This window comes from Peromyscus maniculatus, chromosome 3 (genome assembly GCF_049852395.1).
Source record: "Peromyscus maniculatus bairdii isolate BWxNUB_F1_BW_parent chromosome 3, HU_Pman_BW_mat_3.1, whole genome shotgun sequence".
Classification (NCBI taxonomy): domain Eukaryota; kingdom Metazoa; phylum Chordata; class Mammalia; order Rodentia; family Cricetidae; genus Peromyscus; species Peromyscus maniculatus.
The window spans coordinates 57,592,579-57,616,900 of NC_134854.1; the positions used below are offsets into that span (position 1 = coordinate 57,592,579).

Here is a 24,322-nt window from a genome sequence, read left to right on the forward strand (position 1 = left end):
GAGTCTGAAGGCCAGCCTGGCCCACAAAATGAGTTCCAGTACAGCCAGGGCTGTTACAAAGAGAAACCCTATCTTGAAACAAACAAACAAACAAACAAACAAACAAAAACGAAAAGCAAACAAAAAACATGATTTAATTTCCAAATGTTTGATGAAAGATTAAAAGCAGTTAATATTTGTAATGTAAAGTTGAAAGCATGTACTCATGTGGGTTTTAGAATCTACATAAACCAATGCTCAGTGCACCTTAGGCTTCATAGGTCATATAGTCTGTAAATTAATTTCATAATTCAGAAAAAGACAGTTCTGTTTCTTAGGAATGCAACATAGTGGTCATATTGCCCCCCAATTTATGAATAGCATATGACACACAGTATCATCACCAGTACCTTTGAAATTGTGCACCTAAGCTTTAGCAAGAACAAGCATGATGAGGCTGGAGAGATTGTTCAGCAGTAAAGAGCACTGGCTTCTCTTCTAGAAGACCTGGGTTCAGTTCCAAGTACCCATTATAGCAGCTCACAATTGTCCGAAACTCTAGTTCCAGGGATCCAACACTCTCACACAGACATACACATGCAAGCAAAACATCACAAAATAAAAAATAATTTAAAAAAATCACTTAAAATAAAAGAACAAGCATGTTTCTGTATAAACATATCACATACATGTGGATGCTTGGAATAACACTACCAAATATCACTGTAAATATCAAACTGTCTTAGTGGAAACAACTTTTCTACACTTCTCAAAGATAAAAGCATTGTTTTGGAATATTACTTTAATTATGTAAAGCTATGTTTCATTTTGTTTATGCTGCATTGTTTAATTATGTAAAAGATGAGTTGCATTTGTCTCCCTGACCTGCCTAAGGCATCTGATTGGTCTAATAAAAAGCTGAACAACTAATAGTTAGGCAGAGGAAGGATAGGTAGGGCTGGTGGGCAGAGAGAATAAGTAGAAGGAAGAATCTAGGCTTGGAAGAATGAGAGAAAAGAGAACAAGGGAGAAAGAGAGGGAGATGCCTCAAGACTAGCTAGACAGGTAGCCGCCAGACAGACACAAAGTAGGACATACAGAATGAAAGAAAGGTAAAAAGCTCCGAGGCAAAACGTAGATGAATAGAAACAAGTTAAAATAAGTTATAAGGGCTACTAGGACAAGCCTAAGCTAAGGTCAAGCATTCATAACTAATAATATTCTCCCTATCATGATTTGGGAGATAGGTGGTGACTCGAAAGAAAACCTGCTACATACATTGGCAAAAAATATAGAATGTTTATTCTAAATATTCAAACTACATCTTCCTTTCAAAGCAAACCATATGAACACACAGATACCTACATAACTACTATTAAGAAATGAAGGCATTATTCTACACTTTTGAATATAAGGGGAAAATCCAACAGAAACAGGGAAAGAAGTTAAGTAAGATTTTAAAGTAAGGTTTCTATTAGAAAGGTTTTATAATCTTGGAAATATTTTCAAAACAGACCCATTGTGCTAGACTAGGTTTAGGCTAACATGTAATTTGCCAAAGAAGTCATTCTTCTGTAGTTATTCTTTAGAAAGATTAGCTAAAACAAACCAGGACTTTTGTAATGAAGCCTGCCAGACCATTCACTGCTTCAGTGGAAAACAAGACTTTATAAGTATATTTGAAAGTACGTTGTATCAGAAACCACACATGGGATGAATTCTGTGTGACATTCTGATTTTCCAAACAACATAGCATTTGCCAAACAACACTGGAGAATATAATAAAAATGAGCTACATCAAATTACATATTCTACTTCTAGATATATCATTGTTAGGAGGGATCTATCATTTTCAATGTAATAATAATCTATACTAACTACACTAAGTTATACTAACCTAGTCCTTAGAAAGAGTTCTGTACTTCAAATCAAGTAAGAGGCCTAATATAATAATTTTTCCTGAATGCCAGCATTATCAGGCTTTCTCTATACTTTCCAAGCTTTTGGGAATTACAAAGGTAGTTCCTATATTTTTTCAGTCTAAATGTATTGCCCTCTTTAAAATAATATAAAATATATTTATAAATATAAAATAAATATAAAAGGAACCCATTTATATTCTACTACTTTGAGTATAAGCTTTCAATTCACATCCTCCAACAGGGACCATTGGGGAATATACCCAGCCTCAGCAAGCCCATGGTGGTTCTTGGAAAACAGTCACCTTTCCCTTTTCATTTGCGTTTCTGCTGGCCAGGGATTCTTCCCTCAAATATTCAGGCTGCTCCTCTTACTGCATCCTCAGGTCTGATTAACAAACATGCTCTCACAAAGACCTTCCCAACTCAGACTCTACAAAACACCGAGCAACAGAAATAACACATTGTAAAATTCACTTGTTGTTTGAACTTTTAATTTTTTTTTTTTTTTTTTGGTTTTTCGAGACAGGGTTTCTCTGTGTAGCTTTGCGCCTTTCCTGGAGCTCACTTGGTAGCCCAGGCTGGAACTTTTAATTTTTGAAGGATAAGGCCCTTGCATTCCTGAAATATAAAGGCATTGCCCAGTCACAGTCATAAAAATTAAAATGCAGAAATCAACATGCAAGCTAATCAACTCTTTGCTAACATATAAAGAAAATTAAAACTCATTGTAATTTGGCCAATAGAAAATTTGTTTCAATATGCTTTTTCTCATTTAGATCAACAGGCAGAAAAATTGATGAAACGACCTCTTCTCATTGCAAGCTTTGGGTAGGGCTTCAATTGCTTACAATTTCTTGGTAGGCTAAGAGTAAAGCAAGCAAGATGATTCTATCCCCCATCTTTTCAAGATACAAGATTGACCAAAAGTAAACAGTAAGGAAAAATATTAAACAAATATAAAAGCACCAGCCGAGTAAATGTGGTGAACAATTGGAAGGCAGTACATTTGTCTCCAACATCCTATGTGATTTCAAAGTGATACGGCTGCCGTGGTTATGAGGAGAGTACAAAAATAAGACTACAAGGTTACCAGAATGGAAGACCTTGTAGAATAATTTTATGAGAGGAAAGCACAAATGACTTCTGGGAATATATCAAACAAAATAACGGGAATCAACTCTGCAGCACTCTCAGAAGGGCAGTCCCATCTCCAATTCAGAAACCCCTCTAGGCACTGAAGAACACACTGCCAGCTGAAGCAAAGTGACGAAAGTACTTTCTTCATAAATGAAGTGTACAAAGCTATATGCAAAGTTTCCAGAAGACAGAGCACCATTGATGCTGGGGGGGGGGTGGGGTGGGGAGGGGGGGGCAGAAGAAATTCTGTCTCCCAGTGAGGAAAATATTTAAGCTCAGCAAAAGATACAAGGAAGCTTACACAGTCTATTAGTTGCTACTAAAGAATTCATGATAAATGTCATTGTGAGGAAAGTTACTTCTGCAACTCATAATCACAATCTACCTGATAAACAAAACCAAAAAGTTTGAGATAAGTTAGGAATATGAGTCACTTGATCTAAGTAGAAAGTTCCCAGAATAGCAGGAGGAAGACAGTGACTAAAAAGAGGATATATGATTATAAGAATTGCCACACTGGCTCAAGAGAAACATTGCATACGCATGTTCTCTGGCAGATTTAAAACATTCCACGGATTCACATCCTTCCCAATAGCTGCTGTGCCCAGACCTGCTGACTTCTGTCTCCTACCAAGCGGGTTACCAAGCAAGCATCTTGTAGACAAGACTGTGACCTCATCCTGTTCTCTTAAGCCTTACATAGAGGCAGAGTCCAGTAAATAATCGGTGACAAAAGCTAAAAAAGGAGTCCAGAAAGAGCAAAGATACCCTATTATGGTTTTCATCTTAAATTTCAAGTCCCCTACTCCTGCTGACATCTTTCCACTCTTCTAATCTGCCTGTCTCACTTTGAAATATTGTCTTTTAAATAAGAACATATGTTTGAAGAGTCTATTAATATTAATATGAATAACATAAATAATAATATAATAGTCTATTAATATAACTACTAGTAAAGAGTTAACTCATGATGAAAATCAATGAGTGGAAATAAACTATGTGTGTGTGTGTGTGTGTGTGTGTGTGTGTGTGTGTGTGTGTGTGTGTGTGTATGTGGTGATTCTAATTACAAAATTTAATTTATAAACTTAAGAAGAAATAATGGACACAGAAAATGTTGGAAAATAGTAACTAAAATTAAAAAGTAAAAATTACTAAAGGGCTTAGCCATTTGAAGTTCTATAAGTCCATTATTTTATTTTCACTGAAACTTAACAGTGCATTTAAGGAGTAAGGTTTGAATTTGTGCCAAGGGCTAATGTAAAGCCTGTAATTGTCACATGCTTACCAAAGAATTAATTCACCTTGCAAGTCACATAATGTTCTTGCTACTTACATTAAGAGATACACAAAGAAATAACTAATGGTGAATTATATCATGTGACAAACCTTCAGTTCCTGTCAACAATAACAAAACTGAGAATTAAAATACAAATGGAATGGGTAAGAAAAGCCGTAAAACAGCTCTTTAGAAAGCACTAGAAAGCTATTACAATCTGTTAAGTTCTACCCTCCATAGGCATCCTTCCATGCTCAAAATAAATGTATATACAAGGACTCAATTCATCCACACTATGGTACAATTAAGCAGCAAAGTACAATGTTAAACTGGCTTTAGAAGAGGCCAATAAATATTCAGGTACATTCCTGCTTCCTTAGCAATTAACAACACTAATTAAAAATCAATTGTAATTGATGAACATGTATTAAACAAATTACCAAAGTCCTGATATATATGGACAATATTGTTAAATACAGAAGTTTTACATTATAATTTACCTATTATATGTAACATATATAATATATATTAACCAATTAAATAGTCTTATTTGTCTTAACCCCATGATTCTTAAGTGAATTTACTTGCAACAAGAGTTTTAGAGGCTTAGACTGTTATTCTGAGATACACCTTGTAATGAATTCAAAAGTTTGTTACTTTACATACAAATACAGTGAGTATATAAAGGTTCTTTACAGAGAAAAGCAATATTATATAAATCCAAAGTTCTTTCTCTAAACTGTGATAAACATAAGATATTAAATTTCCCTTATTAAGCATTTTAAGTATACAGTAAAATAATGTTAGCTATTATATGAACATTTCCTGAAAGGTCAATTAAAACAGCCATTATGGAAAAAGAGTGTGAAGGTTTCCCCAAAATTAAGAAGAGAACCATTGTATGATCTAGCAATTGCCATACTAGGTACATATCCCCCCAAAAGTGGAAACAACCAGAGTACCCTTCAGCTGACGACTGGATAAAAGACATGTGATATACATACACAATGGAATACTATTCAAGTCTGTCATTAGTGACATATGGGTCAAAGGGCGTGATCTCATTCTTGTGGAAGTTAAGAGTGAAATGTAGGTTCACAGAGGATAGGGTGACTAGGGGAAACAGATGGGAAAAGCTGAGCTATGAGTAGCCACTTGAGATGAGGTAGGAAGACAAAGAACTGGTCTGCAGTGGTGCAACTGGAGGGCTGCAGACAATAATGCACATTTCATAAAAGATTGAGGTTTCGCCCCAAAAGTGATAAATGTCAAAGATATTTAACACAGTAGTACAAGATTCTTATATGTATGAAAACATCATGCTACCTGTTAATGTGTACAATATTTATTCTTCATGCATTTTCAAAATTAATTTAATGAACCACAGTATTAAATACAGCATCTTAGCCTTCCATAATTTTATAAACAGTTTGAACTCTGTCATGCACATAGATCTCTAGAAATCATTAATTTGTAATGACTGAGCAATTGTACCTTTAACTCTGGCAGAAAAGACCTGTTTAAAAGCACTTAGGACTTAGAATATTTTTTGGGGAAAGCATCCTGAAATTTTCTTTGCTACACTATAGTATAATCGAGAAGTGAACAATGTAACAGATTTTATTCTGCTCACCATCAAATTATCTTCCAAGAAACAAAGCCATATATTTTATTCTTAATATCTTTCAGGTTTCTGTAAATCACATCTGTTCAGGGACTTGGTAATTCTCAAAAGATAATGAAGGAGTAATTAGTGTAAATGAGTAAGAGAGACCATGGGTCAGTAATCTGTGTTTCTTATGAAGAACTAGAGAGCAAAAACGCAGGCTTGCAGGCTGGGAGTTACACTGCAACGCTTCATCTCTGAGATGGCAGCGCAGAGGCAGAGGAAGGCTACACATGGACACATGAGCACAACTGTGGTCAACAAATGTGTGTTTATGAAAACAGATGGCAGGCTAGATGGCCCCAGCAGGCCTGGACTTGCCAACCACTGAGACAGATCCAAAAACAGAGGAGGAGGAGGAGGAGGAGGGAAGAAGATGGGCAGGACTAGAGAAGGAATTAAAGAAAATCAAATTCAAGTGTCTGTGAACAGGGAGCGACTTGGCTGATATTATCTGTTCTATTGACTAACTTTCACTGTGAAACCTGTGAAAATGAAACAAGTTTCTTTTTTCTAATGATTTGACTCAATGCTGGCTGAACGACTGGCACTAAGCACATCAGCATAAATAATGAGAATATTGATCATGGGTTAGTACATCATAGGGATGACTTACCTCAGTAATGGATGGAATATGACAGTAATATTTCTGGCTCCAGGTTTGCAGACAAATTTTGTTCCTCCACCTTCAATTAAGTTGTCATCAGGACCCCCTTCCAGGAAAAATGAAAACCGAGATTTAGCTAGTTGGAAGTTTTACAGATAAAGCAAACCAAGATAAGCATTGTATGAGTGTTGTATTGTCAAAAGGGCTACCTTTTAAGTTACCCACAGTATTTACAGCTATTGCAAATGACATGATGCAATCTTTCTCTTTAACAATCTATGGCACAATTACACAGGAAAGAAAAAAAGGGAAGTCCAGGAAGAATCAATGACACATGGAAAGTAATGGCTCAAGGTTACAATGCAGTTGAGGCTAAAACATTTCTCTCTAGTCAACAGTGTCTTCTTCGAACAGTAGAGCACACAGAGAAAGAAGAAGTTACATTTAAAGCATCCCAGATTGTAAAACGTATTTAATCCTATTTGCCATAATTGTCACCAAGACAAAAACTTCATGAATTAAAAGGCACACTACTATTTTATGTAATACTAGGAGAAAAAATTCTAGTTATTAAAATATGTAATTTATTAAGATCTTTATTATATATCATAGTAGAAAGTTTACTTGGCTATTTAAATAGATAGTCCATAAATACCTTGAGTACATTTAATATAAAAAAAATAAGAAAAGTAAACTTGGGGCAAAAAAAAAATTTAGCTTAGTGGTTAAAAGCACTGGGTGCTGCTCCTTCTAGAGGACCTGCATTCAATTCCCAGCACCCACATGGTAGCTCAAAACCATTTGCTTCTCCAGTTCCAGAGGATCCAATGTTCTCTTCTGGTCATCTAGGGCACCATACACACAAGTAGCCCACAAAAATATGTGCAGGTAACACTCCTATGCACAAACTTTAAAAAAATTAAAAAGAAACTCATCAAGACCTTTTAAAAACTATATAATATACACACTCCATCCCTTGGAATAACTGACTCAGAGCTGGCAGCATTCATATTTTCCAATAAGCGCCATCCTGTATTACCGAGAATGATACTTTCTTAAAGAGTGTACCACAAGGTATGCAGGATTTTATTTCAAGCTGCTGATACATACTTTGCAAAGTGTAACATTGCTGCCTTCTCGATGCTATCACAAATCTTGAAGCAAGATTTGCAATGGCAACCAGAACTTATATTCTTTCCTGAAATGGTTCTTAGTAGGTAATTAGCTGAAACATCAAAGGGTCAAAGTGCAAGAAGTAATTGCCGAGCTCACACATTCTGAGGCAGTAACAATTTACATCACTGTTTTGCCAAGATTTAGTTGCAGAGAGTTTAGAATATACAAAGCTGCATATAACTTCAGAAGCTGGAAGAAATGCTTCCACTAGCACCACCACCCTGCCCCCATGGATTTTTAATGATTCAATTGCTATATTCCCTAGCGTCTCTCCACTTTTACATATTCCAAGATGAGTAAATTGTCTTGATCAGCAAAAATTAAGGGGAAGAGGCAGGGCATAAATATCCTGGAAAGCCACAGTATTCCATTTGAAAAACCACGATGTCTACATATGGTAAATGTAGTTTGGTTTATGTTGGTAAGGCTGTAGATATAACTCAAGGGTAGAATTATTACAGAACACATGTAAGACCTTGTTTCAATACAGGGAGGGAGGAAAGTCTGCCTATAAAGGACTTGGCTATCAAAAAAGAAGTGAGGGGAAGGTTAAAAAAGAAATAAAGTGGTCTAATACCTTCTATTAAATGGGTAAACAAATCTATCTCACATGTTCAGCTAGCAAGTCCACCTAAGCTAGGTTATGTCCTTCAGTGTCATTATTTTTATTGTATAATTGGTACTCTACTTTTCATTTACTTCGTTAGTCCTCAACAGTTTCAGAATTCTGGCACAAAAACCATACTATTTGGTGGGTTTCTTCGAAACCCTAGCAACCTACATATATATTTTTTCTCTCTCTAAATATTTCCTTATGGTTAGAATTCTTTGCATGGTATCAGACACAAGCAAGGCTGACTCTGGTTTATTATCCATCTTTGTGGTCTCCAAGGCATCTAGGAAATGGATAAAACCAAGGGACACTTCAGCAAACAACATCCAGGATCATCAGCACTTCCCAGAGGCATTTAGATAGATACTTTTTGGATAAGTTGTTTCCATAAAACCATCAGAGCACAGATCTAAATTTCTAACAAAAATACAATGGTATATTCTTCCTTTAAATTAATGGCCTTCTTCACATTCTCAAAATCTGCATCTGAACACAATGATATGAACCAGGATTATTAACATCTTGCTAATTTTTGCAACTTAAATGAAAGCATCTAGACGAACACAAGTTCTAGGGGTATAGCTCAGCTGTATTGAATGTGCTCTGCATGATCAAGGACCTAGGTTTAATGAATATACAACACCAAAAAAGAAAAGGAGGAAAACAGCTAGGGCCTGGAACAGACTAATAGAAATACTACTCCTTTAACAAAACTTTACCTTCAAAGATCACATTGAACATTTACAAACAGAGAAAATAAACTCAGAATAGATTTATCTTCTTCATCAACAATATACCATTCAAGACTACAAAACCTAATCAGAACAAAAACCAAGGAGATGAGTACAGGGAAAATAAGGTTATATTCTGCACTCCAGGAACAGCATACACAAAACCAAACAAAAAACTTTATATGAGATGGATACAAAAATAACACACAATTCTACTCATAATAATAGAAATGAGTAGGTGTCTTTAATGACTTCTAAAAAGATCAAGTGTTATGATTTTAAGGACTCCATAATTAAATTTAAACTGGAACAACCAAGGCAGTCAACTAGTTCTTTATATACAATGCATACACTGTATGGATGCTGGGCCTGTGTGCCTTGGGCATACGGGGCTCAGTTTTGGAGGGGTATTTCTTTTACCAATCCTTTAAAGTCCAATGTCAAGCCTAAAATAGTCAATCCTGTTTCCCAAAAAACAACTGTCTCCATAAAAAACAACTCAGACAAACCTTAACATATGCCATTTTTATTATCATTATATGACTTCATTAAAGTTTATATAACTTGGCTCAGAGGTTAAGAGCATTGGCTGCTCTTCCAGAGGTCCTGAGTACAATCCCCAGTAACCACATGGTGGCTCACAACCACCTGTAATGAGATCTTGTGCTCTCTTCTGGCCTGCAGGCATACATGTGATCAGAACACTGTATATAGAATAAATAAATAAATAAATAAATAAATAAATAAAATTTACAAAAAGTTTATATAACTTATAACTATGGAAAGAAGTTAAGCAAGCATGCATCTGCTGCATTATTGGAAAAAGAAATGGAGCCCTAGGTGGACAAAATAATATTAAAATTAGGTAAGAAAGTATATTTGAAAATATATTGTCAACTGTCAAAGCCTAGCAAAAGTGAATAACTTGCTCTGTCCTCCTAAAGCCTTATAGGTAGTAGGAATACCTCATAAATGTGTGTTTATAGCAAGGGATAGAGCCACCATAAAAAACAAACAAATACCAACTAGGAAGACAGGAGCCACTAGAATGTCAGTGGGAGAGACAAGGCTGTGGCAATGAAGGGAGGAAGACAGGGTATGAAGTTCCAAACTTAGCCACATTCCCAGTGCTCAAAACTGGGAGCTAAGGAAAATGATGGATTTATGTGGTGTGCTATTGTTCAGTACGAGTGAAAACGACTGCTCTGTGTACTTTAACCATCAGCCAAAATTCTACCTCTGGGAACCTTGTGCATTCTTTCAGACCCATGCCTATGTGACCCTCATTGCATCTGATATGGTTTCCTCTTTATAAAGCAGATGTCTAAATCTAGGTTACTAAATGCTATGGTACAAATGTGATTCCCAAACACCATGTGTTGGACTCTTAACCTCCAATTCAGCAGTACTGAGATCTGATACTTGTCATGAGGATGCTCATGCATGGATTCAAACAAACATCCCAGGACACAGATGACTATAGAAATTTGAGCCCCCTTTCTCTCTCACCCTTCCTCTGTTTTCTACCATGGTATGAGATATGCAAAAAAGTCACTTGATGGCCCACAATTTCATCTTCCAATCCTCTAGATCTACACAACATTGAATTTCTGTTCATTATAGACAACAAAGTCTGTGATATTCTGTTGTAATAGCACAAAACTGCCAAAGGTATTGAATTACCATTTTAAAAAGAAAAAAGAAGCAGCATCCTAAAGAACTATTTTTGGAAAATAAAGCTATCAGAACCAAAAGCAAGGCCCTGACCAAAGATCACAAAGTCTGAGAGTGTCTACCATCAAAATGGACTGTAAATGGACTCTTGGCATTTCAGTATTCTGGGTGAGAAACCGAACTCACCTCTCCTCACACGGTCTCCCATTCAGCCAAGTAGCCTGGGAACTGCTGTCAAGACCATTAAGGAGCGAGCTACTCCAATTCTGAGACATGCACTGACCAGACAGGGAGAGCTCTCACCTTCATTCATTATGCTTGCAGTCTAATCTCAGCTGGGAAGGCCAGCTGATGGGCACCAGAGAAAATGTTGAATGATGATGGATGTTTCGAATAAAAAAGAAATTGACAGTAGGATTACAAGTAAGCTGTAGAGCACAAGATGATGGAAGAATGCCCCACTCATATTTCCTACTTTTTGCAAAGAGGAGAATGGTTTGACAAGCTCTCTCCAGATGACTAGAAACAAACCCAAGGCCACTTAACAACTTTATTTTGACAGCATTTTAGCACTCACTAGTCCCTACATTTAGAACTCATGTGGAGAAATTAGCTGCTAATGTACATATTCCTTGACTCTTTCCAACTAAGATTCATTGTCACTGATAATGAATATAGTTATCTTAATGACTATGGCAGAAAGAGAAAACAAATGCTTCAGGAAAAATGAAAATAAATGTTCTTACTGAAATGAACATGGTAAGATGGGAAGAATCAGTAAATCTATAATCAGATCACACATCTTATTTATTATGAGTGTAAGTATAATAAGTTAATTAAAATAACCTGAACTTAAGCTAGACCACTTATAAAAATAGGAATTATGCTTAGTTCCTTCAAACATAATTGTCTAAATGAGAAATTATACACAAGGACATTCAAAACAGTGCTTGATACCCAGTACACACATCCCAGTGAAGTAGCCCACTTTTCCTTTTGGGGCTATCAATAGGTAAGGGTGTGTGTGTGTCTGTCTGTCTGTCTGTCTGTGTGAATCTGTGTGTGAGAGAGAGAAAGACAGAGACAGAGACAGAGAGAAGCTCTTGACATACCACTAGAACATAAACAGGGATAAAGGTAAGACATTTTAAAAAGCACTTTCTATATTACTCTTGAAAACAGTAATAGTCAATATCATTAATGAGTTCAACAAATGAATTTGTAACAAATGAATAAAACATTTCTGTGAGTTCAATTGGGGGGACAGTATCACTGCAGTGACAGATTGAGAAAATTGCTAGGAACACTTATAATGTGGCAAGATGAAATAAGCTTCTCTCAACTCTTAATTTTTCACTTAAAATAATCAATATCAAATGTATAGATGCTAGTATTGTGAAGAAATACTTTGTGCCAATACTTAAATTAAAATAGTGAATTCCATTAAGTTACAGAAAGCAGCATGTCCCAAATAACATTCTGAATGTGTCCTGGGCCTAAAATTGGCTTTCAACGTTGCAAAGAATTGCAGTAAAAATAGAGTATTTTACAACAAATATCTGACTTTGGAAAAGTCATGGAGAATAACAAATATGGAATTCCTAATTGCATCAATAAAGAGCATGTTAAATTGGATGTAGGCACCAGCTGAGTGGCCTGAGTTTTCTGAACTCCAGGTCACCTTGGCAGAGGTAGTCTTACAGACCAAGTTCTTCACCATAGGTCTATTGTCTGATTTTTTGTTTTGATTGTTGGTTTGGTTTTTTTTTTTTTTTGAAACAGGGTTTCTTTGTATAACGCTCCTGGCTATCCTGGAACTCGATTTGTAGACCAGTCTGGCCTTGAACTCAGAGATCCACCTAACACAGCCCAGCTACAGAGGTCTATTCATAAAGCATGATGTGCCCTCAAAATTCAGTCTGGTGCTATCACCACCCTTCAGCCTCTAAAGCAGCCTAGACCCAGCCCTGGGGTGTAGTCAAGAACCAAAGAGAAAATAACAGAAAAAAAAAAAAAAAAAAAAAAAAAACTTATCCCAAAATGCTTTACTATTTCAGTAAAGCAAGTGAATCAGGACTGGTCGTGCTATGCTCTTGTTAAAGGGTGAATTTCAAATAGATCTAGGATGAAAAGCCAAGCAAAAAAATACACCTCAAAGACAGCATCGCATGGGACTCAACTTGAAGCTAAGGATAGAGGATTCCACAAAAAACACCATTTTAATCACTAGGGTATCCCTGGTACCTGGAATAATTTTTAGAATATAATAAACATTTGCTGACCAAATACATGTGTAAATAAAATGAAGAGAACATCTCTAGTACAAGTGAATTATGACTATAAACTGTCTATGAAAAAAACAGCAGATATATTTTTAGAATAAATATGCTCAGTCAGAAATCCAGATTTTAAGAAAGAACAGAAAAGTTAAATGAATTAAAATATTATTCCTAGAAAACACCATCCCAAATAGAAATTAGCTACTTATTCCAGCAAAAGTTGAACAAACACCTTGCCAAGATTCCATCGCTCACATACATTTATTCTTGGTTGCCTCCACTTCTGTGATCAAGGTAGATACCATTTCCCTGGGTATGAATTAATAAAGAAGGCACAATGGAAGGAAAAGAAATGCAATCATTAAATAATTACAATGAAAGGGAAAGTCTCCTGGACTCTACGAAAACCTCCTCTCTTAACTCTAAAAGATATGCATGAGATATTATTACCAAACACAGAAATGAAGAAATGTAGGCTTCTGGTGGGGAACCAAAGGTACAGGGTCTGCTCAGAGTTACATATGGTAGGCTCAGTATTCAAACAGTCAGATGCATCCTAACCATTTTAAGTACATACAAATTCTACAACCTATTTAATTAACATCATTTTCTCTTCACAGTGACTCAGATATTGAATAAGATAATGGTGATACAGAAAAATTCTGAAATATTGAACACTGAGACCAATTTTTTTCGTGAGATGATACACTTAAGCATTTTTCATAGAATCAAAACTAAACATATGTTGGTTATTCAGGTCAATATTTAAAAAGTCTCTGATTAAAGATACAAGTGAACTTAAGATAAATAATATTTTTTTTTCTATGAAATGACCACACAGACATTGTATTTGGTAGAAGCATATTCAATTATCCAATTGAGGTTAGAAATACCTTTTCCCTCTCTAACACAGCCCCCAAACCAAGAACTAGACTGCACTTTTCCATCTCTCCAGACAGCCAACAGGGAATATGATGAGCACTTCATCCTCACAAGTAGCTAGGAAAGGCTTTCTAGATTGCAAAGAGCATAAACTTAGAAGAAAAGAAGAGGCAGTGTCTTGCAAAGGGACAAGTTGCTGGTTTGTTTGCTTTTGTTTTTGTTTTTTACTATTTCTCTTTTTAAAATAAAGAAACTCAACAGCCTTCCCTTGCTTTGATTCAGGGTCAACACACTACAGCTCTACTTTCCTAAAAAAAAAAACAAAAAAAAACAAAAAACTCAGAACATCTTATCTCTAGCTTCCTCATGACATGCCAACAGTATGGGTGCTCCACCCCCAAAAACCATCACCTTGGAGTTGTTCATTTTAATATCAGAGGAAAAGGAGAGAATGTGGAAACAGACCAAGTCTGAAAAGTCATAAATGTTGCAGATAAAAGGAGTGGTCCTAGGATGCAAATTATAGAGAGCACCTCTCCTTCACTGCTTCTCTCCGCCCATTTCCATCCTTCATCATGTCTCTAGACTGGTAGTCAACTATAAGCTTCAAGAATCATGAGATGAATTAGGGGCTGATATTCATGAAATACTCCCCAATGTCACATGCTTCTATCATCCAAATCAGTCTGAACTTAATATGGACATTCAAACTCTATAAGCAAAACAGATGGCATGGTAGGTTACCACAGCAGAAGACAGAAGAAAATGTGGGTGACCTCCGTCACTCAAGATGCCATTCTTCCCTCTGGTGGGCATTAACAGTCATTTCCACACAAATCACACAATCTCTGGTGCTATATACAGTCACAACAGATGCTGAGAAATGAAACCTGCCACCCCCATTCAAGAAGAAAACAAGCATTTTGTGTGTGTGCATTATTCTTCCTTTATCAGGATTCAGGCTCCATAAATATATAATCAAATAACCAAAACCAAAGCGGGGGGAAAAAAGCTGTAATAAGAATTTTGTCATAGTGTCTCTATCACAGAGAATAAGTGTGGGGTGATGGGGCACCAGATTAGGAGTTCATGAAAACTGAAGAAATTAATTTGAAATTTCCCTGCTGAATAAAGAGTTAAGATGAGCAGTGACTAACAAAACTCAACTTTAAGGAAAAAAAAAAAAGATGAAGAATTTTTTAATAGCCCCTTTCTGCTTCCATGACCCTAGAGGAGGTGAAATATGTGTAATCTGGAGGACCAGGAGACAGTCTACAACATGACAGAGTGGGGGGAAGGAAAAGGGAGAGTCAGGGTCTGGGGTAGGAACCTTTCTAGGCACAGTGGGAAAGGGGGGGGATGACACGGGGGACGGGACTGACATGATGGAAGGTTCTGGTAAGAGAAAATTTAGGCAATTAATTAGAGATGAAGAAAGTCTTGATGAGGGTGGAAGGACTTGCTACTTAAGGAAATGGAGTACGTATCAGGCTGCAGCGTGTAGCTGGAGTCAGGTGAGAAAAGGAAGATGGCAGGCAACAGGTAGGTGCTTGGAATAACACCCTTCCACACTTTCCCTGAATTTAGAGCCACAGGGACACCCCTCCTCTGAGCCAGAAACTTAGAGGAGGAGAAGCATTTTTGATGACAACCCTAAGGAGTTTTACTGGGCAAATGAAGATGAGAATAAGACAAAAAGGAAGAAGATTCCAAGGACTAAGCCCAGATGAGAAAAAGGAAAGTCATTTGGTCTCTCACAGGACAAAAACACAGAGAAAAAGAACATAACCTCAATTAGGGACTGCATGAGTGCATAAGTTACTGCAAGCAGGACAAATGTCACTTATCTTGAATAAAAGTAACAGTTCATGAAGCATCTGCATTTGTTGGAAACATCTGTGAGAACAATTGGACAATTTATTTGGGAACTGCCGTAAGTAAGATGATCTCTCCCAGAATTCAGTTAGAGTACATGAAATAATTCCTATAAAGGAAAGAAAAGTGTGACATTATATAATTCTAGAACTGAACACATTCATTAGATGTCGTGGCACAAGCCTTTAATCCCAGTACACGAGAGGCAGAGGCAGGGGAATCTCTGTGAGTTGGAGGCTAGCCTGGTCTACAAAATAAGTTGCAGGGCAGCCAATAACAATCTAGAACTAAATACATTCTAAATAAAAAATAAACTTTATAAATAATCTAGTTAATTAAGAGACTGGGAGGGAAAGGGACCAATGCAATCACCCTATGAAGCCTTAAAGTAAAGTGAACTGGAAGATAAAGTCACTAAAATAGACATGTCCCCCAAAGATGGTCAATAAATGCTACTTATTTTTAAGGACTATCTTGGATTGCAAATCAAAAGAAGAAATGCATCGATGATAAAGGGGGAAGGGAAAGAAGATATAGAGAAAGGGAGGGTTAGAAGGAGAGGGAGAGATCACACCTTAATCATCTTCCTAACAATCAATTAAGAATTTGGGAAGTATGAGATGTCATGGAAGGAAATATGATCAAATATATTTTAAGGTTAATAAGCCTACATCCTGATCCACCTGTAAAATGTGGTCATTGAGAAATGGCTCAAGCATAAACACTGTGTACTGCTCTTACAGAGGACATAATTTTGGTTTCTAGCAGGCATATCAAGCAGCCTACAACTGCTTGTAACTCCAGCTCAGGGAATCCATGACCCTCTTTTGGCCACCACAGACATCTAAATTCACACATGTACAGACCCTGAAATAAACCCCACAGACTCTCTCACACACACATAATTAACAAGTATAAATAAGTCATTTTTTAAAATGTGGTAACCAAGAGGTCTTCCAGAGACAAAGCCAGAAGGATCCAGTTGTGGCAGTACTGGATGATCAATAAGGCAAAAGGGAACTTCAATTGACCATCTTTGAGGAACACTTCAGTCTTAGTGTCATTATCCTCCAACTCACTTTATTTCAAGCCTACATAGGGAGATGGAATTGATCCATTTTCCTCTCATTCTTTTAACTAGCTTTAATGATCCTGAATCTATTAAATACATTTGAGTGGCTGGTAGGGCACAACCAGGTCAGAGGCCTCCTGCCTGAAGCTAAATAACTGTTACTAATCAAATGTCGGGGTTCATTTACATTGTATATTTTTAATGCTGCAGCATACATTAGTACTCCATTGTTATTTATTGTTGAATAACAGTCTATTGTATAAGCATGGTACATTTAATTTATGCCAATATTCATCAACTGATGAGGGATCTCTACTTTGTAGTTAATATGAAAGATGAAGATATGAACGTCTAAACACATGTACCTATGAGAAAGAATATTTTCAATTCTCTTAGCCATATGTACCTACGAGAAAGAATATTTTCAATTCTCTTAGCCATATGAGATTATGCTTAACCTTTAAAAAAAATTTCTGGACTATTTTCCAAAGAACCAGTACTATGTTTTAGTTGTTTCATTTTTATTTTTATTTTTCAAATAACTAGTTAATTAACAGAAAGGTCTAGGCATAAGAGAGTAAGAGATGGGAATAGTTATAGTTAAAAACAAAGGAACTATCAGTAATTTGTTTTCCCTAGAATTACTTCCTACTAGAGCCAGCTCCCCAACCCGTCTCCTATAGCCCTGTTTCAGAAGATCACCAAGGAAGCATTACAAGGTACAATGGATGAGGATGGCTCAGTAGCACTTTGGAACTGTCAAAAGCAAGAAACTCTTATGTGTTGTCTATAGTATAAACACTGTTTTGTCACCTATGACTAAAACAGGGTTTCTCTTATCTTTCAAATTTTGGATTGTGGGGTATTTTCCTGTTTGCTCAGGAATTCTAAAATAAAGGAAGATGTGAAGGACAGCAGAGTGGGATGAGGTGCCTTGATAGGCCAAGCTCAATGCAGACCTCCATGTGTGTTTGGCTGACTGGAGTCTGCTAATGATGGCTGCAGATCAGATCAGTTTTATAATACTGAGAACAAAGAAACTGAAAACTGATTGTACCCATCAGTCTTCCTTTGTCTTAAGTGGTCTGCAACGTGGTTCATTGGGAATGAGAACTGAATGAATTCCAGTTCACTGAAGATTTTGTGCTGCAAAATACTTTTGTTCTAATACTCACAGACATGCCTACATCTGCTTACTCCCTAAGTGGGAAGGGAATTAATTTGAAGAAATCAACATGACAGGTACAAAGAACAATGACCCAAATGACTGAAAGAAGAAGAGTAGATGGGGGGTCCTTTGAAAAAAAATTATAGTCAAAATACAGTGGCATAAGAGTATTGTCACTTCCTAACAAAGATCATCAGTGCTGGCCCTGGAACAGAATGAGCATTATTTCACAGTGCATTGGAAGTGTCTACATCACAGAGGGATGGGTGGCTTTAAATAACTTTACCAGCACACCCACAGTTACTAAGTTTAATTAGCAAGTCAACTTTCTAGTCACTGGAGACAACAAATCTTACAAATTTCCAGGAATTAAAATCAGTCTTGGACCTAGGGAAACAACTCAGTTGATAAAATGATGCTGTGTAAGTATCAGGACCCACATGCACAGTGAAAAACAAAAAGCCAAAATTATCTTCTGGCATTCATATGCACACATCTGTGCATACATACATGTATACCCACATGTGTATCCATACACAGATGAACATGAAAACACACACACAATTAAAATAAAACAAAATCAGATCCTTTCACCATAGAAGAGTAAATGCAGCAGTACCCCCCCCCCACACACACACACACACCTTTCTCTATATAATTCTAATAGTGACAACAACCATGGGAAGAGGGTGAAAGTTTGGGCAATGTGAGCTGATAAACATTTAAAGTGTAAGTTCTGCCCTCCACTGAGGAAATTTTCCAATAATATCTGTTCAACATTTAAGTGAAACACTGATATATTTATCCTGAAAATTTTATTTTCCATGTGACTACTCATGATTCTTGTAAAGCTCATGGCTAAAGTTTTAATGTTTTACTTTTTTTTTTCTTTTTTTTTTTTTTTCCCCGAGACAGGGTTTCTCTGTGTAGCTTTGCGCCTTTCCTGGAACTCACTTGGTAGCCCAGGCTGGCCTCGAACTCACAGAGATCCGCCTGGCTCTGCCTCCCGAGTACTGGGATTAAAGGCGGGCGCCACCACCGCCCCGGCATGTTTTACTTTTTATGTGATAAAATTTCTATCCCAGGAATCTGCACTCATACTCAACAAAAAAGCTATTCATCACAGAATGCAATGTTAAAATAAACATTTTAATATAAAACAATTGATCAGATAAACCTAAATATAAAAATAAATACTTATAATTATACACACATAGATTGGGACTATTATATGACAATTAAAATGAACAAGATAAGAAATCAAGAAGAATATAAAAGGCAAGAGGCAGGATGCCCTCCCCCAAGAGGAAAGTAGATTTGTTAATATTCTGACCCACCCCTTGGAGACTTTCCCAGTGTCCTGAAGTAAAGTCCCTTTTAAAAAAGAAAACTCCCCCTCCATTCCCAGGAGATGTGCACCCCCTATCTCTCCCCCCACCTTTCCCTCTCTCACCTCTCTCCCCACCTTTTCTCTTTCCCTCTCCCCCATTTCTTCCCCCTACCAAAATAAAACTATTCACTGAGCCCTGCCAGCATGACATTGTGGAGGGCCTCAAAACAGCTTGACCACACAGCAGCCATGACAGGCTTAGGGGCCTAGACACAGCTTCTGTGACAGGCTTACAGGCAGGGAACACCCAGATCCAGGAAAAGCCTTAAACTGATACCACCAGGAATCCACCTAGGGATGAGGAAGTACCTGACATCCCAAACATTCCAACCATTAGATAAGGTGGCCAGATGTCCTTGAGTCTAGCACACACCTATTTTTGTTTTACAGATACCCCTAAACAATTGTCAGCCAATCAGGGTCCTGGACCCTGGAAATCCCCTTACCCCAACCTCTGCTATGATAAAAACCCCACCCCACCTGAGCTCAGGGCTCTCTGCTCTCACCGCTCTGTCGGACAGACAGAGGGACCAAGCTCTGAGCTTGAAATAAAGGCTCTTTGCTTCTACATGCAGATATCTGTGGTCGTCTTTTGGGGTGTCCCTGTGATCTGGGCATAACAGCATCTGTCTCTCACCTGCCAAGGGGCACCTTGCCTCCAAACCAGCCAAGATCCCTCCCTTACCTGTATCATTACAAGAATAATAATTGAAATCACAATACAGAAGAAGCCTGATCTTTGGAGGCTATGAGTTTTGTTTCTGTCTTTCATCTCAGTTGAATCTGGTTATTTTCCACTGTGTGCAAGTCATGTATGTGAGGCTTGGGGGTTCATATATCCCACAGAAATTTATCGTAGTAATTCTTCAAGGCCCAGTCAGAAAACATTTACCAAAAACATCTGGCATGGCAGCTTCTCCACGAAAGAGAAATAGAGACCTAAAACACATTTTAAACTAAACATAAATTTGGAAGATTTTCAAATCACACACACACACACACACACACACACACACACACACACACACACACACACGACAGACAGACAGAGACAGACGTAGTTATAAACATTCTAGGGAACATGTTTCCTCTTCATTGCCTCAGTGATAATTTTCTCCTTATCTCAGAAGTGTAAAGACAGTGGGAGAGCCTGGAATCTTGAAATAATCCATTCTGTTTACACTGAGATTCCCAAAATGAGTAAATCCTGGGCATTTTTCTCAGTTTCTTGAGCTTTACAAGTTCAGTGGGATTGAAAAAATAGCTTAAGGCTGTGTCCTCATCTTCTCTCCAGCCCACTCTTCTTTCCTCTACCAGATTCTCTCTCCCTGTCTCCCACAGGGTCCTCCAAGAGAAGGATCCTATTGCTGAGAGTACAAGCAGTAGCATCATGCCCAGCACAACTTTCTTGAGCTTTCTCTCTGAGCTGTTTCCACTAATCCTTTCTGTTAGAATTCCTAGCCATTCCCCCAGCTACAAGACGTTCTGTCCAGTAGCCAGGCAAGATGCTTAGTCATCCTAGGGCTTTATGCCCTACATAATCCATGCACTGCATGATCACCTAATCTATGTGCATGCGTGGTGTAGCTATGTAAATCCATATACGCATGGGGGGGGTGGCGTGGACACCTATAAAAGCAGATTCCACCTATTCCTTCTCTCTCTTCCTGCAAGGTCATTATAGGTTTATGCACACCTTTCTATTCCCTTCCCTTAATAAAATCTTATAGTGGGTTTTGTTGTGCCTCCTGGCTTCTCTGGTATGTAAGGTAAACATCAAATACATTAAATGTATTTTTAAAGTTTTATCCCAGGTTTTCCTGTCATGCCCCACCCCCCAAAAAGTTACTATGTTGGTTTGAATAAGAATGGCCCCATAGGCTCATGTATTTGAATGCTTAGTCATCAGGGAGTGGCAATACTGAGGATTAGAAGGTGTGGTTTTTGTTGGAGGAAGTATGTTGATGGGGGAGGGGGGGCTTTGAGTTTTCAAAAGCCCAGGCCATACCTAGTGGCTCTCTTTCTTCTTTTTGCCTGCATATCTGAATACAGAAATTTCAACTACTTCTCCAATACTATGTCTGCCTGCACACCACATTCCTTCCCCATGGACTAAACCTCTGAAACTATAAGCAAGCCCAACAGTCTACACATAACTGTACCTCAGAATGAAATTATTCCAGTGCAAGTATCTAAAAAGTCTCCTCAGATGTTCCTATTGCTGGGTTTGTTTTGACCAATTCTCAGAGTAAACTTATGATAATTATTCTGACCATTTTAAGAAAAATAATAAAATGTTGTGCCCAGATCTTGACCTCCAGAGAGACCACCAAAGACGAGCATGCCGGAATGCAAAAGCAAGGTTTAATTCTGGATATCCAAAAGCAATAAAAGCCTAGGCAGGGACTTCGTCCAATACATCCAACGCAGTGGAGGTTGGAGGAAGTGCCCACCTATCTGAAAGCTCAGCTTTTAAAGGGAAAAATCACAAGGTTACATCATTTAGGGGTGCTAGTACGGGTACAATTCTGATTGGCTCACTTCTAGGGACTTCTAGAAATTACTTCTAAGGGAGTGGTTGCCCGCCACCATTTCTCATTGGCTGCCCTCAGGTGGGGGCATTTCTGTGGTCAGTTACCCTGGAAACCAGAGAGAGGACATTCCATAGTCCAGCAGACATTACCTCGTGACTATCTTGTGACTCTGTACTTTTATACTTCCTGGTTTCTGGAATCTGAACTGACTGATTTCAGTAACTAATGGCCTCCTTTCTCCCAAAAGGAGAAATCTTAGGCCTTAGTTTTAGTGTGAAAGCATTTTGGTCTTATTTCTAAGATGGCTCATTTTAGTCTCACAAAAAGAGCAGAATACAGTGTTTGCCTTAAACATTATTAATTACTAGAATATGCAGAAATACAGCAACACATAATAAAGCATAAGTTAAAATATTATAAAATAATCCTTTAAGAGAATAAAATTCTCCTTTAACTTTTCAAACAAATAATTCTGTGACACTAAGCAACTGCTTACTGAGTCTGAGTGGTTCAATCTCTCTACAATAAAATAAGAAGAATTAACCATACTATGCTTTTTAATATACTTCTGGCTGAATATTGACTTTATTGGTTATAGAATTCTCATTATAATTAGGTCCCTTAACAGCTTTTTTCCTGAAACTACAAGAAATAGTAACGTACCATTGTTGTCCAAAAGAAATTTATTCCAATTATTATATATTGAAGCATCATATATAATTATTTTGTTGACAGTTTAAATGAGAATGATCTGTGCATGTTTGTTGTAGGATATTTGGGGTGCTACAGGAAAATATGGTTACTACCATTTAGAGATGATACTTTTTATGAGATCCATCAATGATTATTAATTATGACTATTATTATGCCCAGATCGTGAAGTCCCGCAAATGAGCACCAGAGAGACCGAATCCCATATAAATAAAGCAAAGATCCTTTATTTCAAGATCAGAGCTTAGTCCCTCTGTCTGTCCTATGCAGTGGTGAGAGCAGAGAGCCCCAAACGTAGGTGGTGTAGGTTTTTTATCTTACCAGAGGTTGGGGTGAGGGGATTTCCAAGGTTCAGGACCCTGACTGGCTGACATCTGATTAGAGAGTATCTTGGTAAAAAGGGGAAATAGGTCCGTGCTGGGCTCAGGAACATCTTATCTGATCTCAAAAGTTGGAATGTTTGGGATGTCAAGTACATCCCCTTAGATGCTGACTCATCCCTGGGTGGATCTCTGGGTGATGGTAGCTTATGGTTTTTCCTGGATCCAGGTGTTGCCTGTCAGTAAGCCTGTCACAGAAGCTGTGCCTGGGCTCCTACACTTGCTTGTAAAGGCAGCTGTGTGGGTCAAGCTGAGCCCTCCACAATTATACTCCATTTCTTTTATGGGAAATATCTGAAGTTCATCCTACAATTATCACAAGAATTCCCTGACAGAGAAAAGCAAAATGGGCAAAAATGCTAACAGGTTGTATAAATTTATTCAAAAATATTTCTGTTATTCACTCTAAAATAAGCTTCTAGACAGTAAAAATAATCACTACAATCCAGGATGTTAAAAATAATCACTACAATTAATGGTTTCAGAAGGAATATGTTTAATAAGAAAATACAATTTCATTGAATTTATAATCAGTAACTCTGGATATTTGCGCCTTGGGGTGTACCTGTGGTAAATTCAACATGAGATATAGACAATTAAAAACTTCAATGAGTTCATGTTATGACTAGGATATAGACAAAACAAAACATATTAGAAATTACAAAGCGGGCTGGAGAGACGGCTCAGTGGTTGAGAGCACTGACTGTTCTTCTAGAGGTCCTGAGTTCAGTTCCCAGCAACCACATGGCAGCTCACAACCATCTGTAACTCCAAGACCTGACACCCTCAGACAGATATACATGCAGGCAAATCACCAATGTATATAAAAGATTATTAAATAAATTTTAAAAAAAGAAGAAATTACAAAGCTATTATAAAACAGGCAAACAAATAAAACAGGTCTACAAAAAGGACAAAGGAGGAATGTGAATTTACAATTGTTTCATAGAAAAAAAAATCACATTGCTCCTCCATAATATAGCCAGTATCTACTAATATAATAGAACAGATTGGTCAAGTGGTATATAATATGAAATTTCAAATATTGGTACTCAAGAAATACTATGATCAGAAATAATGTCACAATCACAGAACAAAGGAGCTACATATCAATATCTTCTAAATACATCACATAAAATTACACTCTCTTCCTGGAAATGAATTTTCCTTTGTATTTCTTTAAAAATTGGTTATTCTGCTTATTAAATGCTGTTTTTCAAAAGTCTGAAATACAGAAACGCCTTTTA

The 24,322-nt window shown here is 37.3% G+C and overlaps 1 protein-coding gene across 2 annotated transcripts in view; it reads right to left on the minus strand.

Moving 5' to 3' along the window:
* Exoc4 (exocyst complex component 4) overlaps window positions 1-24,322 on the minus strand; it is an 810,377-nt gene that overhangs the window by 414,550 nt on the left and 371,505 nt on the right. For both annotated transcript variants that reach the window (XM_076566558.1, XM_006990369.4), the window contains exon 10: window positions 6,600-6,696. In XM_076566558.1, coding sequence (XP_076422673.1) covers window positions 6,600-6,696 — 97 coding nt within the window. The remainder of the gene's footprint in view (window positions 1-6,599; window positions 6,697-24,322) is intronic.